This window comes from Xiphophorus couchianus, chromosome 1 (genome assembly GCF_001444195.1).
Source record: "Xiphophorus couchianus chromosome 1, X_couchianus-1.0, whole genome shotgun sequence".
Classification (NCBI taxonomy): Eukaryota; Metazoa; Chordata; class Actinopteri; order Cyprinodontiformes; family Poeciliidae; genus Xiphophorus; species Xiphophorus couchianus.
In genome coordinates, this window is record NC_040228.1 from 5,542,701 (window position 1) to 5,554,863 (window position 12,163).

Here is a 12,163-nt window from a genome sequence, read left to right on the forward strand (position 1 = left end):
CAATGTTGGAGACATCAAGGAGTCTCTATGCATCAGTCATTGTTGGACAGAAAGATGAGCCTTTAGTGGTCGTAGTGTAACCATATGGGCAGGTGTATCTAGTCAAAACAGACCTATTCAATACTTTTTGAATGTTAGTGTCATTCCCACACTACCTGAATAATATCATTAACCCTGTTATTGTGCCTCTGCATTAACAACACAGGCTTAATTTCATCTTCATGGATTAGAATCTTTCCAGCTCAATAAGATCGCCTTATTAGGGTTCTTGTAGTCTGGGGGTACCTCAAATGGAGGGGTCCACACTTTCTCCAGACCCGAATCCCTTAGACACCCTCTGGGATCAGCTGAGTTGCTGTTTGGAGGCTCGTAACTTTGTACCCCAGAACTTAATGACCTGCAAGCCGCCCTTCAAATTTAGATTCAGAAATACTTTATTGATCTCAAAGAGAAACTAAATGTTTAATCCAAATTCTCCAGAGATACTGTAGATAAGGATGATTGTTGGCAGGAAAGATCTCTTGTAGCGGTCAGTATTGATCAGGCAGAGACTGACTTGTGAACAGCATGAAACGCTGTTGTCAAGCTGTAATTGCTTGTACATGACACGTTATTGAGACATTGTTGTGGAACACCAACCCTGATGCTTGGCTTTTGTTTCAATACACAATCTGATCTCTCCATCCTGGCCATAAACACGTCTTGTATATTATTTTACATTTTGTTTGGTCTGAGTATGCTGTTTCTACTTTAAGTAACTTTACAGTTATATTTTCCCTATACCGTAAATTTTCCCCTACTAGGCAGTCTCTTATTTATTTTCCTTTTTTTTTTTACCCTGGTATGAATTTGCATGCGGTCTGCACCGTGGCCTTGAATTTGGGGTCTTTCTGTATTCACATGTTCTTCCTGTGCATGTGTGGGTTCTCTCCAGGTACTCTGGCTTCCCCTGATAGCCATTTCTCATTAGGTGTGAGTATGTGTGTGTTCATGCTTGTACTGGTGATCTGTGGGGTGTAGCCCTGACCCGGTGACCGCTGGAGTCAGGCAGCAGGGGTGTGATCCTGCTGGGTTGTATAAAGGATGCATGGATGAATTTGTATACAGTACTTCCATTTATTTTAAACTTACTACTATTTCCCTGACATTAGTGGATCTATTCTATTCTATTCTATTCTATTCTATTCTACCACATGTTAACTGAAGGACATTAACTTTTCCACATTCCCTCAGTTTGTACTGCTGTACCACTAAAACAACCAAATGAAAATAACAACAATATCAAGGTTTGTTTGTCAGACTATTTAATTTCAAACATATTTTGCTAGACAAATCAGAGGTTTCATGTCTAAATAGCATTTTAGGAGAACTTATAAAGTTTAGCAAAGTAGTGGCGCTTCTAATCAGTTTAACAGTAAAAGTGATAGTAATTCTTACCTTGGAAAAAATTAAAATGAACATTTTTGCAATTTAAGAAAGTTACGGATGCATGAAGTTATTTAAATTTGTAAGTTGTCTGAGAGAACGTAGTCACTTTTTCAGAAAAATAAATCATTGTTTAAATTATGATCCAAAGACTCTAGATGGCCGTTTTGTTTTGATTCTTTGCTGTCTCTAATTGAGAAAATATGTTTACAGTCGGTGAAAGTGGGCTGGAGCTACGACGTTTTGTGCGTAGAATTCGTCACGTAATACGTTTTCGTGTAAACCAATGAGCATCGAGTTGATGACTTACGCTGCCAGACATTGGCTGGTTTGAAATGGACCGGTCTTTTTAAACGTTAACATCTCAGCAGGACGGTTGCGTTTTTACCACTGAGATACTGGGGAACAGATCAATACGGTGAGTTGTTCTTACTGTTTCTGACGGTAAATAAGTTCTCTTTATATGGTTCTGGGATATTCCTACCAGTTTGACGCTTGCTCCAGTGGTCCAGTTACAATTAGGCGGTACTTTGAGTTCTATTTTTTTTAAATATTGGGGACGTGTTACGTTCTGGGGTTTTTTTGCTAACATGTTTTGCTAACCGGGGGAGGGGAGAGAGAGGCTGTACATGTAAAGTTGTTTATCGTCTTTTTATTAACTCGGTCTAATAATTTTCCATTAAGGCTAACAAAGAGCTATTGAATTGATCTGTTTTAGAGTAGCTGTTGGAGAGACGTGATTATGGCCGAGACGAACTCTGGGCAGACTTCTGGGCTCTACGACTTTGACGCCCCGTCTCATGTGGACTTCAAGGAGCTTTTAGATGCAGAATTCGACGACCATTGGTTTGGTAAGCGTCTCCGAAACTCCTGAATCCAGCACCGATTCTCATTTAGCTCTCGGTTTACGCTCGGAAACGCTTTGTTGCTTTGTTTCTACGATTTGCCACTTCCTGTTTGGACTGAAATAGGCGGTGGAGTTGCTAAACATGTTAAACCCGACTTCTTTAAATGGGATCAAACTTTCCTATGCAGAGGGGAGGTTTTCAGAAACGTGACGATTGTCTTGAGCATTCAAACACGTCTGCCTGATACGTGGACGGATTCAAAATGGATGAAAATATATTCAAAATTCGTAGACAAATAACAATTTCAAATGCTAAACATTCTAACTCTAATGTTGTACAAGATCCATAACTGTCAGCAGAATGGTGCATGTACACACACATATATAAATATATATATAGTACCTTTTAATTCAATGAGTTTCCTTTATTTTCATGACTATTGACATTGTAGATTCACACTGAAGGCATCAAAACTATGAATAACACATGTGGAAATATGCACTAAACAAAAAAGTGTAAAACAACTGAAAATACCCCTTATATTCTAGTTTCTTCAAAGTAGCAACCTTTTGCTCCGATTACTGCTTTGCACACACTCTGCATTTTCTTGATGAGCTTCAAGAGGTCGTCACCTGAAATGGTTTTCACTTCATAGGTCAACCTGCCCTGTCAGGTTAATAAGTGGGATTTATTGCCTTATAAATAGTCATGAAAATAAAGAAAACCCATTGAATTAGAAGGTGTGTCCAAACTTTTGGTCTGTACTGTATGTATATGTGTATATATATATATATATATATATACACACACACACACAAAAGCTGGTCATTTTGAGTGCATGTGGTGTTGTGGAGGTGTGATGCCTTTAGAGCTCATAAGGGGGAGGGGTTTTTGTTAGACCTGGCTTATTTTTCTTCCCAGCAACCATACTACCTTTTTAGGTGACTCCTTCTGTTTAGGGGTCACTTGAGTTTCTGTTTAGGAGAGCTTGATGAAAAAAATAATAATATGCAATTTAGGTTGTCTGTCTTTTGGATTAGAGCCACAGGGGGGGGAAAGAAATCTGACCTTAAAGCATATTAACTACGGTAACTTTCCTGAGGAACATGTGTGATTTAACTTTTTTATTAATTTTTTTTTTCAGTGGTCCTAAACCTCCTCTATATGTTGCAGAGAAAACTTGTTCCCATTTTCTTATTATTGTTCTTGTTAATAATTATTTTACCAATGGAGAATTGTGTTGTCTATTCTCTCGATTAGTCGGCTAAAAAAATTGCTACATTCTGCAGATTTGATTTCAACACTCTCACACAAGGAGTACTAGGTAGAATTTAGAGTGTTATTTTGTTTTTGTTTTTTATTTTCTTGATTAAATACTAAATGTCTGTTGGCATAGTTTTGGCTTAATTACTGCCGAGTATGTTCCTTCAGAAAATGGTTGTACTTTATTTAGAGTTTGCATTTTCTAGTTAATAACTAATTGATTTCTAAATTATTGATGATTTTCATCATTTATATTTAATCTGATTAATTATTGGAGCCCCAATTTCTCTAGGCGTAGCAGAACCCTCCCCACTACACAGTGAGGTGAAATAATGCTAATACTTGTCTTTATGCAAGAGGGGGTGTGTGTGTGTGTGTGTGTGTGTGTTCGTTCGTGCGGTTTTACAAATCTTAACTCCACTTCATTGTAACACTCTTTGGACTGTCCTGAACAGACAAACATGCTGACGGAGCATGTCCTCAACTCGTCACCCCTGCAAGACCAGACCAGCAGTTGATGGAGGCTGATCATTCTGGAGCTCATGGGGATGAAGTTGAGAAAGATGTGAAATCTGGTCAGTGCTTCTGTACGCTTGTCAACAAGATTAGAATTGCATCAGTAGGAACAAAAGATCTCTATAGGGTTGAATGGAAACTTATGAGTGAGCGCTTTGTTTCAGGTCAAAGCCAAGCTAAATGCACCTCATCAAACATGATCAGCTCCGAGGAGGCCAAAAAATCAGGCCAGGCGAAGAGAGAGCCTGTCAAAGAACGCCATGCACAGCCTCGCAGGTACAGTTTGTTCAGGAATTGGTAGTAAAGGATTATTGCGTGTTGTGTGTGTTACATATAACGTTAAAGATCTAAACTGTGACCTGCATTATATTTCAGGATTTCAAAACGTAAAGAGATGAGCTGCAGTGCAGCTGCTCCTCCAGTAAAGAAATCGAAAGGGTAAGCAAACACCTGAAATTATTACACTTTCCTTAAAAAAAAAAAAAATTCAATTTACCAACAAACCTTTATGTTTTTTTTTTTCTTGGTACGTTTTATTATTCTTAGTTTCTTTGACTCTTTCATGTATTCTTGAGAAATCCTGTAATCTCCATTGGAACCACTCAGCTGTGCAAAATGTCTGCATGAACCTAGCGCTGCCTTCGAGACATGGTTCCTCCTCTGACCTGCAGTTTCCAAGATTCTGCCTCGTAGAGCAGCCCTCCCACTCAGCCCCTCTAGACTAGTGGCAGCAATTAACAAACACCTGGTGGAACGGTGCATCTGCTGCATTACACAAACTATATGCTGCTAAGAACGGCGCAACTGAGAAGAATGTTTTGCACTGGTAAAACCGTTACTTAATAGAAGAGCAATGTGATGACTTCCTGATGTCAGTTTTTTAGAAAAAACAGGAGTTTTTAAAGAGATGGAGGCCTAAATTTCAAGACACTATATTACAAAGTCAAATGTCTTTGAAGTCATATTTGATAAAAATAGCATTTTTATAAAAGCTGAAGTTAACAGTTACTTGATTGGGCTATAAATGGCACTATGTGCCTGGAAAAACACACAATACTGACCCTTTAAATAACAGGCTGAATATACAACAGTTGGTTTCTGTCAGCTGCATTCACTTTGTCCACGCAGGCTGAGCAGCTCTGAAGAGCTGGAGTTGGAACGCATCAGAAGCCTGCAGAGGGAAGTTGCTCTGCATCGCAGGAAAAACGAGGCCAGCTACAAAGCTGCTCTGGCTGGCGGTGAGTAAAGACGACTCTATGCTGCAACGGACAACAAAGTGTTTGAGAAATTTCAACGGCCTCTCTTTTCAGATCCACCACCAAAGAAGATGTTGACGTCTGCGACTGTGCCTAAAGACTTCCACTTCAACACAGAGTCCCGCATTAAAGCGCCCGCTTCATCAAATGCCTCGCAGAAGGAGGTGAATTTCATCAATCAGCTGCGACAGCCCTGCTCGCCTGTGAGTCACCCCTCCCACACACACACACACACAATCAACACATGCACATCTGCCAGTAATGGCACATCTTCCTGTTCTGAAGCAGGACATCCAAGTTATCAGAAGTCGGAGGGCAGTAGTCCAGATCTGTCGGCTTATCATCTAAGATTGTTCTTTGATGGAAGTTATTAATCGGATGTATTAGGGGTACAAGCTGACAACACACTTCAACACTTCAAGTTGTTAATGTTCTTTTTAAAGGCCAAGGCGAGGAAAGGAGCCACGGTGCCCAAACCGTTCAACCTGTCAGCAGGTCACAAGAACTGTAAGGACGGGCCTGGTGTCTACGTTTCGATGGCTCAGCTGGTAGAGCAGTTCCAGAAGAGGACCCCCACCCGCTACCACCTGCGCAGCCGCAGGACTCAAGAGAGAGGTGAGGCAACTTCAGGGTGTGTCTGTAGTCTGAAGCTTGGAGCTGAGATGTTCCTGATGTTTTTATGTTAGTTGGAAACCTGCTCCTCACTCACTGTTCTGAAGCCTGCTTCCATGCCAACACTGGAGCCATCGTAAAGAGTCATTAGTGGTTCATGTCTTGAGCTTAGGATCTTTTTTTTTTTTTCTTACCCTGCCGGGGGGTCTTTTGTGGGCTCTAGTGCCCCTTATTTTTTGAAAGTAGGCTGACAGGAGAGGGGGAAGACATGCAGCAAATGTCGCCGGGTCCGGGAGTCGAATCCACGACGGCCGCGTCGAGGACTCAAGGCCTCCAAACATGGGTCGCGCTAACCACTACGCCACCACGGCACGCCCCCTTGGGATCTTTTTTAAAGGAAATGGTTGATGGTTCAGACAGAGTAGACCTGGGTGATGTGACTGGATATAAAATCTTTTTTTGTTTGCTTTGTTTTTGGTTTTTTTTGGTACCAAGTCAGATTTCTGATTTTTCATGCTTCTTTTTCTTTAAAAGAAATGACAAATGAAAGAAAATATCTTCAGAAATGATCTTTTATTCCAATCATTCCTTCTGTGAGTTGACCTGAGTTCAATGGATGAATGTTTTGGGAAACCTTGAGCTTCGTCACGATCACAGCATATTGTATTAATAGGAACTATGAAATGTACTGCAGATCATGCATAGCTGAAGCTTTGTTCTAAAATCTGAAGATCAAAAGAAAGGCATCCGTTTGAGTCTGGCAAAATTTATAATAATAAAAAAAAGCAGAATAGGGCCCTTTTTTCAGCATAAATTTAATCTTTGACCTTTTCTACTGAGTGATAAAATATTCTCGTGAACTCTACCTTGTGTCGAGTTTTGGGTATGGTTACACCCTAATACCGGTCATGGTGGGACCGGTGCAAATCTCCAGAGATCACTGGATGTGAGGTGGGGGTACGCCCTGGAAAGGTTGGCAGTTCATCACAGCTGCTTTGCACTGTGACGTGCAGAAAGAAACGATGCACTTACACCTGAGGGGCAATTTAGAACCACCAGATAACCTAACGTTTCGCTGTGGGGAGGCTTGTTGCAAGCTTGTTGCATTCTTGGGGAGAGCAACAACAGGCTAGGATTTGAACTTGGAACTGTTTTGCTGCAAGCCAGCAGTTCAAAGCAAAATACAAATCCTAGTCTCGTTGTTTTATTGTCCAGCCCCATTTCCATCAATTTAGCAATATAAACCGCGATAGACATGCGATCAATATTAAATCAGGTAGAGTATTCAATAATTCTGAACCAGAACCACATGGTATTTTTAGGGGTGTAGGCAGAGGGAAGGGGTTAGCTGCTCAACCATCTTGGCAAGGTGGGTGGCGTCACTCACTCTTTGGTTACCTAGCAACATGTTGAGTAACTTTTACGGCAGCATTCTCAGACTTCACTAGCGTGCCTCATAACTTTTTCAAAATAAAAACTAAAACATTGTGGTGTGAAAGAAGATGAGGGAGAACAGGTGCTTGAGAGGAAACTGTTAAAACAGGAAAAGGTCACATCAGTTTGGCAGTAATTCAGATATGCAAAACCAAAAACTGTTGGCCGACGTGAAACCCTTGTACTGCAATACATTTTTCCACCATATCAACCAACTCGAGGTGAAAGTATAGTCATTTTATGGGTTTTAAGTCTCTCTTGGACTTGTCTCAGGGCCGTCTCCGCTGAAGGGACAGCACCTGCACCTCACCCAGCCTCACTCCCCCCAGCTGATGACCCGACAGAGAAGCCGTCAACCTTCTGTGAAGAGCAGTGCAGAGCTGGAGGCAGAAGAGCTGGAGAAACTTCAGAAGTAAGAACCCGTCTCTAAAGAGCTCATCATTAGAGCTGGGAATTCTGTAAGGCGTCAAACTCCTCCCACAAGCTCATATAAGGAAGTTCTGTGTGTGGGAACGTCGTGTGTGTGTTCAGGTTTAAAATCAAAACCGTGGAGCTGAACAAGAAGATTTTGGAAGGCCCCGAGGAGCTGAGGAAGCCAGCAGCGAAGGAGCCCACGGTACCTGAAGGATTTGAGCTGGAGATAGAGAAACGACTTCAGGAGAGACAGTTGAACAAGAAGTCGCAGGACAGGGAGGAGCCTCACAATTTCAAAGCAAACCCCCTGCCCAAGAAGGTCCTGGATGGTATTGTGGTGAGTCTCTCCAGAGGGTTCATCTGGAACAATCTTATCTGGAGAACTTCAAACCATTATAAGCGTCTATAAAGCAGACATTCTCCTGTGGGCAGGGCTTACCTGAGAAGAAGGTAACGTATCCAACTGTACCAGAGTCTCCAGCATTTGTCCTGAAGAAGAGAGTCCGTATAGAGCGCAAGGTTGAGGAGGTAAGGAAGGGCTGCCTTTTCTGGGCCTCCTGTTACTCTGTCGCTTCAGTTTGGTGACCTTGTTGTTGTGTTCAGGTAAAGCCACCCTCACCAGTCAAAGCCATCTCCGTCCCCTACTTTGGGGTCCCGTTCCAGCCGCAGCTCTCCGAGAGCCATCAGGTGGAGGTGTGTCCCTTCTCATTCGAGCAGAGGGACAAGGAGAGACAGGCTCTGAAGGAGAAGAAGCTGGCAGAGTTGCAAAACGAAGAGGTGGGGTTTCGTTAATCCAGAACTGCAATGTCACCCTTCAGAGTCCATACAGCTTATGATGTGGCTGCACTGGTTCCAGGTGCCGCATTTCAAGGCCCAGCCACTGCCAGACTTCAACGCAGTGGTCCTTCCTGAGAAGAAGAAGCCGGAGCCCACCAAGCCCGAACCCTTCAGGCTCCAGATCGACGAGCGAGGAGCAGGCAGGCTCAGGCAGTGGGAGCAGATGGTAGGACAGGCCGCCTACGGCTGACTGTGCCTGGGACTCGTGGCAGAGTCTTCTCGCCGACTGACTGTCCCGTGTCCTGCAGGTGAAGGAGGAGCAGAAGCAGCAGGAGGAGGCGGCTACGTTCAAAGCCAAGCCCAACACAGTCACTCAAAAAGAACCGTTTCGACCCAAGAAGGAGAACCGGACATCAGTGGGTAAGTTTAGAAACCAGCGTGTAGTGAAATGATGATGACTCGGGCTTGTAGTTCAGCTACTGACGTGGCATTACTTAACTGCCTACAAGAGGTCCTATTGCTAAACTATCTGCTTCTGTAGAAAATGACCAAGAACAATCATGTTCTGAGTCCTTGTTCACACACAGCTGGGTCTCCCAGTGTCTCCACCACATCATTTAATATGTCTTAATCTTAGTGATCTGTATTATGCTGATCAGTATGAGTGGAAGACTGTGTAGGAACCCTGCTCATGTGTCCTGAAGGCTGTTCCAGCCTCGTTAATGAGGCTGACGCACTCTTCAGTGGCGTCACTCTCCACTTCTGTTGACTTGCCATCATAATTCTGGGCACCTCCTGAGAAGACATTGATCCTTCCGCAGCGGTGGAGCCCTTCCAGTTGGCCACAGAGCGCAGAGCCCAAGAGTGGCAGGAATACGAGCGTCTGATTGGTGAAAAGGAGGTGCTGAGGGCGCGCATGGAGGCAGAGCAGAGGCTGGAGGAAGAGCAGAGAGAGAGGGAGGAGATTGCCAGGCTGCGGCAAGAACAGGTGAGCTCCTGCCTGGGTCGCTCTGCGGCTGCCTGACTTGGGTCTGGGCTTTAGGAATCCAATAATTTTGTACCTTTCCGGGGGGGGGGGGGGCGGCATATTTTGTGATGCATCCAGCTGTATGTTGACTCAAACTGGGGAATTCTTAAGACTTTCACAAACCTTTACAAACTGGGCTCCAGTTCATTCGCTTTCATTGATTCTGTTCTACTTAGAAACAGAAGCTGGAGTTAAAACAAGTATGCACATCAAAAATGTGATCCCCCATTAGGAGAGATCTCTGTCATGCTACAAATTGATTTATTTCTAACCATGGGAAGCATTGAAGATTAAATCTGCCTTAGAACCACTTTACCATGTGACATATCCTCCTGCCTTCAGGTCCACAAAGCTCAGCCCATCAGACACTATAAACCTGTTGCCGTGAAGAAGAGTGACGCTCCTCTCACAGTGCCAGAGTCGCCAAACTTCTCCAAACGCTTCCGGTAACAAGAAGCAAGATCCCTTTTATGGCAACATCCTTTGCAAATATGTTTTCAGTTTTTAACTGTTGCAATGAGGTGTCTGAAAACCGCTTTTGTTTATAGTTCTACTTGATCTCTGCTTCAGCTGGTGCTTTAACTTTTCTCTCATATGTTGACTTTCTAGTGAGTTTCTTGGTAAATTTTAGTGTTTTTTTTTTCTTTGTTTCTTTTCTTAGGTTTTTGACATGTAAACTTCCACATGTAGTACACTTCTGTAATAAAACTTTTATTCGAAATCCTAGCTTGTCTGAAGGATTTGAGCTGGAGATCCAGCTCAAATTTGTATTTATACAAATCCAGAATACAAAACTGGAAAAAATGATCTGGTGTTCCATTTCAACGTTGCTGTTCTTGTGTGGCTTACAACAAATATGAAAATGACTATGCACTAAACCCGTGACTATAATTCAGCCTTTACTCTCCTCAGGCTCAAAACAAACGGTGCAGGGTGCATTTTATCATCAAAAAATGTTACTGTCCAGCAACAAACCTGAGCCTTTAACAGTCATACAGCTTACATCTGCTTGTTTGTGGTACAAAATTCAGGTCAGAAAGCCAAATAAATCAAGTACTCTTCATGTTTTACATATTTTCCTAATTTAAGACACCTGATTAGTTCAACAACTTGTTAATCAGCCATCAGTTGAAATTGTGTGCTTGAAGTAGGGGAAGATCTAAAACATGCAGAGCAGTGTGCCTTCAGGACCGAAGTTGGGAAATGCTACTCTGTTGCATATTACTTAAAATGTGAGAAAGCTCAATTAAATGCGGCTTGATTTTAGCAGTCTGACAACTGAAGGGTCTCTGAGTCTGGTGGTCTTGGTCTGGAAGCTCTCAGCCCTTTGCCTTAGGGAAAGGGTTGGAAGAGTCTATGTGCAGGATGGGTGGAGTTCTAGAAAGTTGAGAAGATCATCTAGCAAAGAATTTGCACAAGAACCCAGGGGAGCTTCACAAGGAGAAGTCTGAGGCTGCAGTAAGAACATTAAGAGCCTCTACCAAGATGATTTGTATTTTATTTGGAAATTTTAGTCTGAAGGAAGAGTAGAGAGAATGACTTTGCTTGAAGTTTCCATACTCAATGATGCTTTGGGCTGTCATCTCCTGGTTCTGGTTCTCTCAGTCAGTCATTTTTCCCCCATAGACTGTCTCTAATGGGTCAATGCCATAGTTGCACTAATTCAGTATAGTCTTTCTCTTTTATGAAAACATTGTGTGTGTATATACTTTTAAAAAGCCTTTATTTTACACTTGTTTTAACTATATTTCAGAACAAAGCTTTTTTTATGCACAAACTTTGGTTTAAAACTGATTCTGACTTTTAACTGTAAGCCGCAATCTTACAAGAAATAAAGGCTGGGAATATTTCACTATGTGCAGTGAACCTATACAACTTTCCCTTTCTGAAATAAGTGAAAATGCTCGTTTGCATTTTTTATTAAAAAGCTTTAGGTGTTCTGGCATTCCTGGAGTAATTTTGTATTTCCTACAAAGGTTCACAGTCATTCTGTGTCTTCATATGTAAAAAAACAAACATTGTTTTTGCTGAGGTTTACTGGAGCAATCCAGAGCCAAATCCTTCCAAATGCATTGGTAACCCCAAGCAGACTGATGGATGCTGAGTTAAAAAAACAAACTAGTAGTTGTTGAATTTCTTTAGAACAAGTTAGGAGGCTTTGTAAATCTGAATTTAATCATAGGAAACCTTTGATTTAACAAGGGAGAATTACTTTTTCCACATCACCGGGTTTATCTTGGATAGCTTTTCTTCCTCTCGATACATGTAGTAATAATGTTGGTATGAATATTTGACTCCATTCATCCTTTAAAGCTGAGGCTTTTTAGAGGAAAGTGAGCAGCCTGAAACGCATCTTGGTTGGCTTCCCCGCTTTATTGTAGTCTTCTTCAAATCTCTCCCATAAAACAAATTCAACTTTTTAATGAGGCAAACAGTGTTACAGATCATTTCCATACCGCAGCTCTGACTCCAAACACCTGCAGGTAGTCCAGCTGTTTCACATCTAACATATATAAAAAGAAAAAATAAATAAGCTTTCTTTGGAGTATTTCAGTAAAATAGCTAGGATACAGAAAAAGGCACTGGTGATT

General features: G+C 42.1%; 1 protein-coding gene across 5 annotated transcripts; it reads left to right on the forward strand.

The window, feature by feature from the left end:
* Positions 1-1,719: 1,719 nt before the first annotated feature.
* tpx2 (TPX2 microtubule nucleation factor) lies at positions 1,720-11,493 on the forward strand. Of its 5 annotated transcripts, none has more exons than XM_028012884.1 (16): positions 1,720-1,869; positions 2,144-2,276; positions 3,992-4,111; positions 4,217-4,328; positions 4,428-4,490; positions 5,181-5,290; positions 5,363-5,511; positions 5,752-5,923; positions 7,628-7,766; positions 7,886-8,105; positions 8,201-8,296; positions 8,372-8,545; positions 8,625-8,771; positions 8,854-8,965; positions 9,349-9,533; positions 9,915-11,493. In XM_028012884.1, exons 2-16 carry the CDS (start codon positions 2,168-2,170, stop codon positions 10,020-10,022), a joined length of 2,016 nt encoding a protein of 671 aa, XP_027868685.1. In that variant the 5' UTR covers positions 1,720-1,869; positions 2,144-2,167; the 3' UTR covers positions 10,023-11,493. The 5 variants fall into 5 exon arrangements, with proteins under 5 accessions (XP_027868685.1, XP_027868677.1, XP_027868713.1 ...); XM_028012876.1 differs by having other exon boundaries at positions 1,737-1,843; XM_028012912.1 differs by having other exon boundaries at positions 1,737-1,843; positions 9,367-9,533.
* Positions 11,494-12,163: the final 670 nt, after the last annotated feature.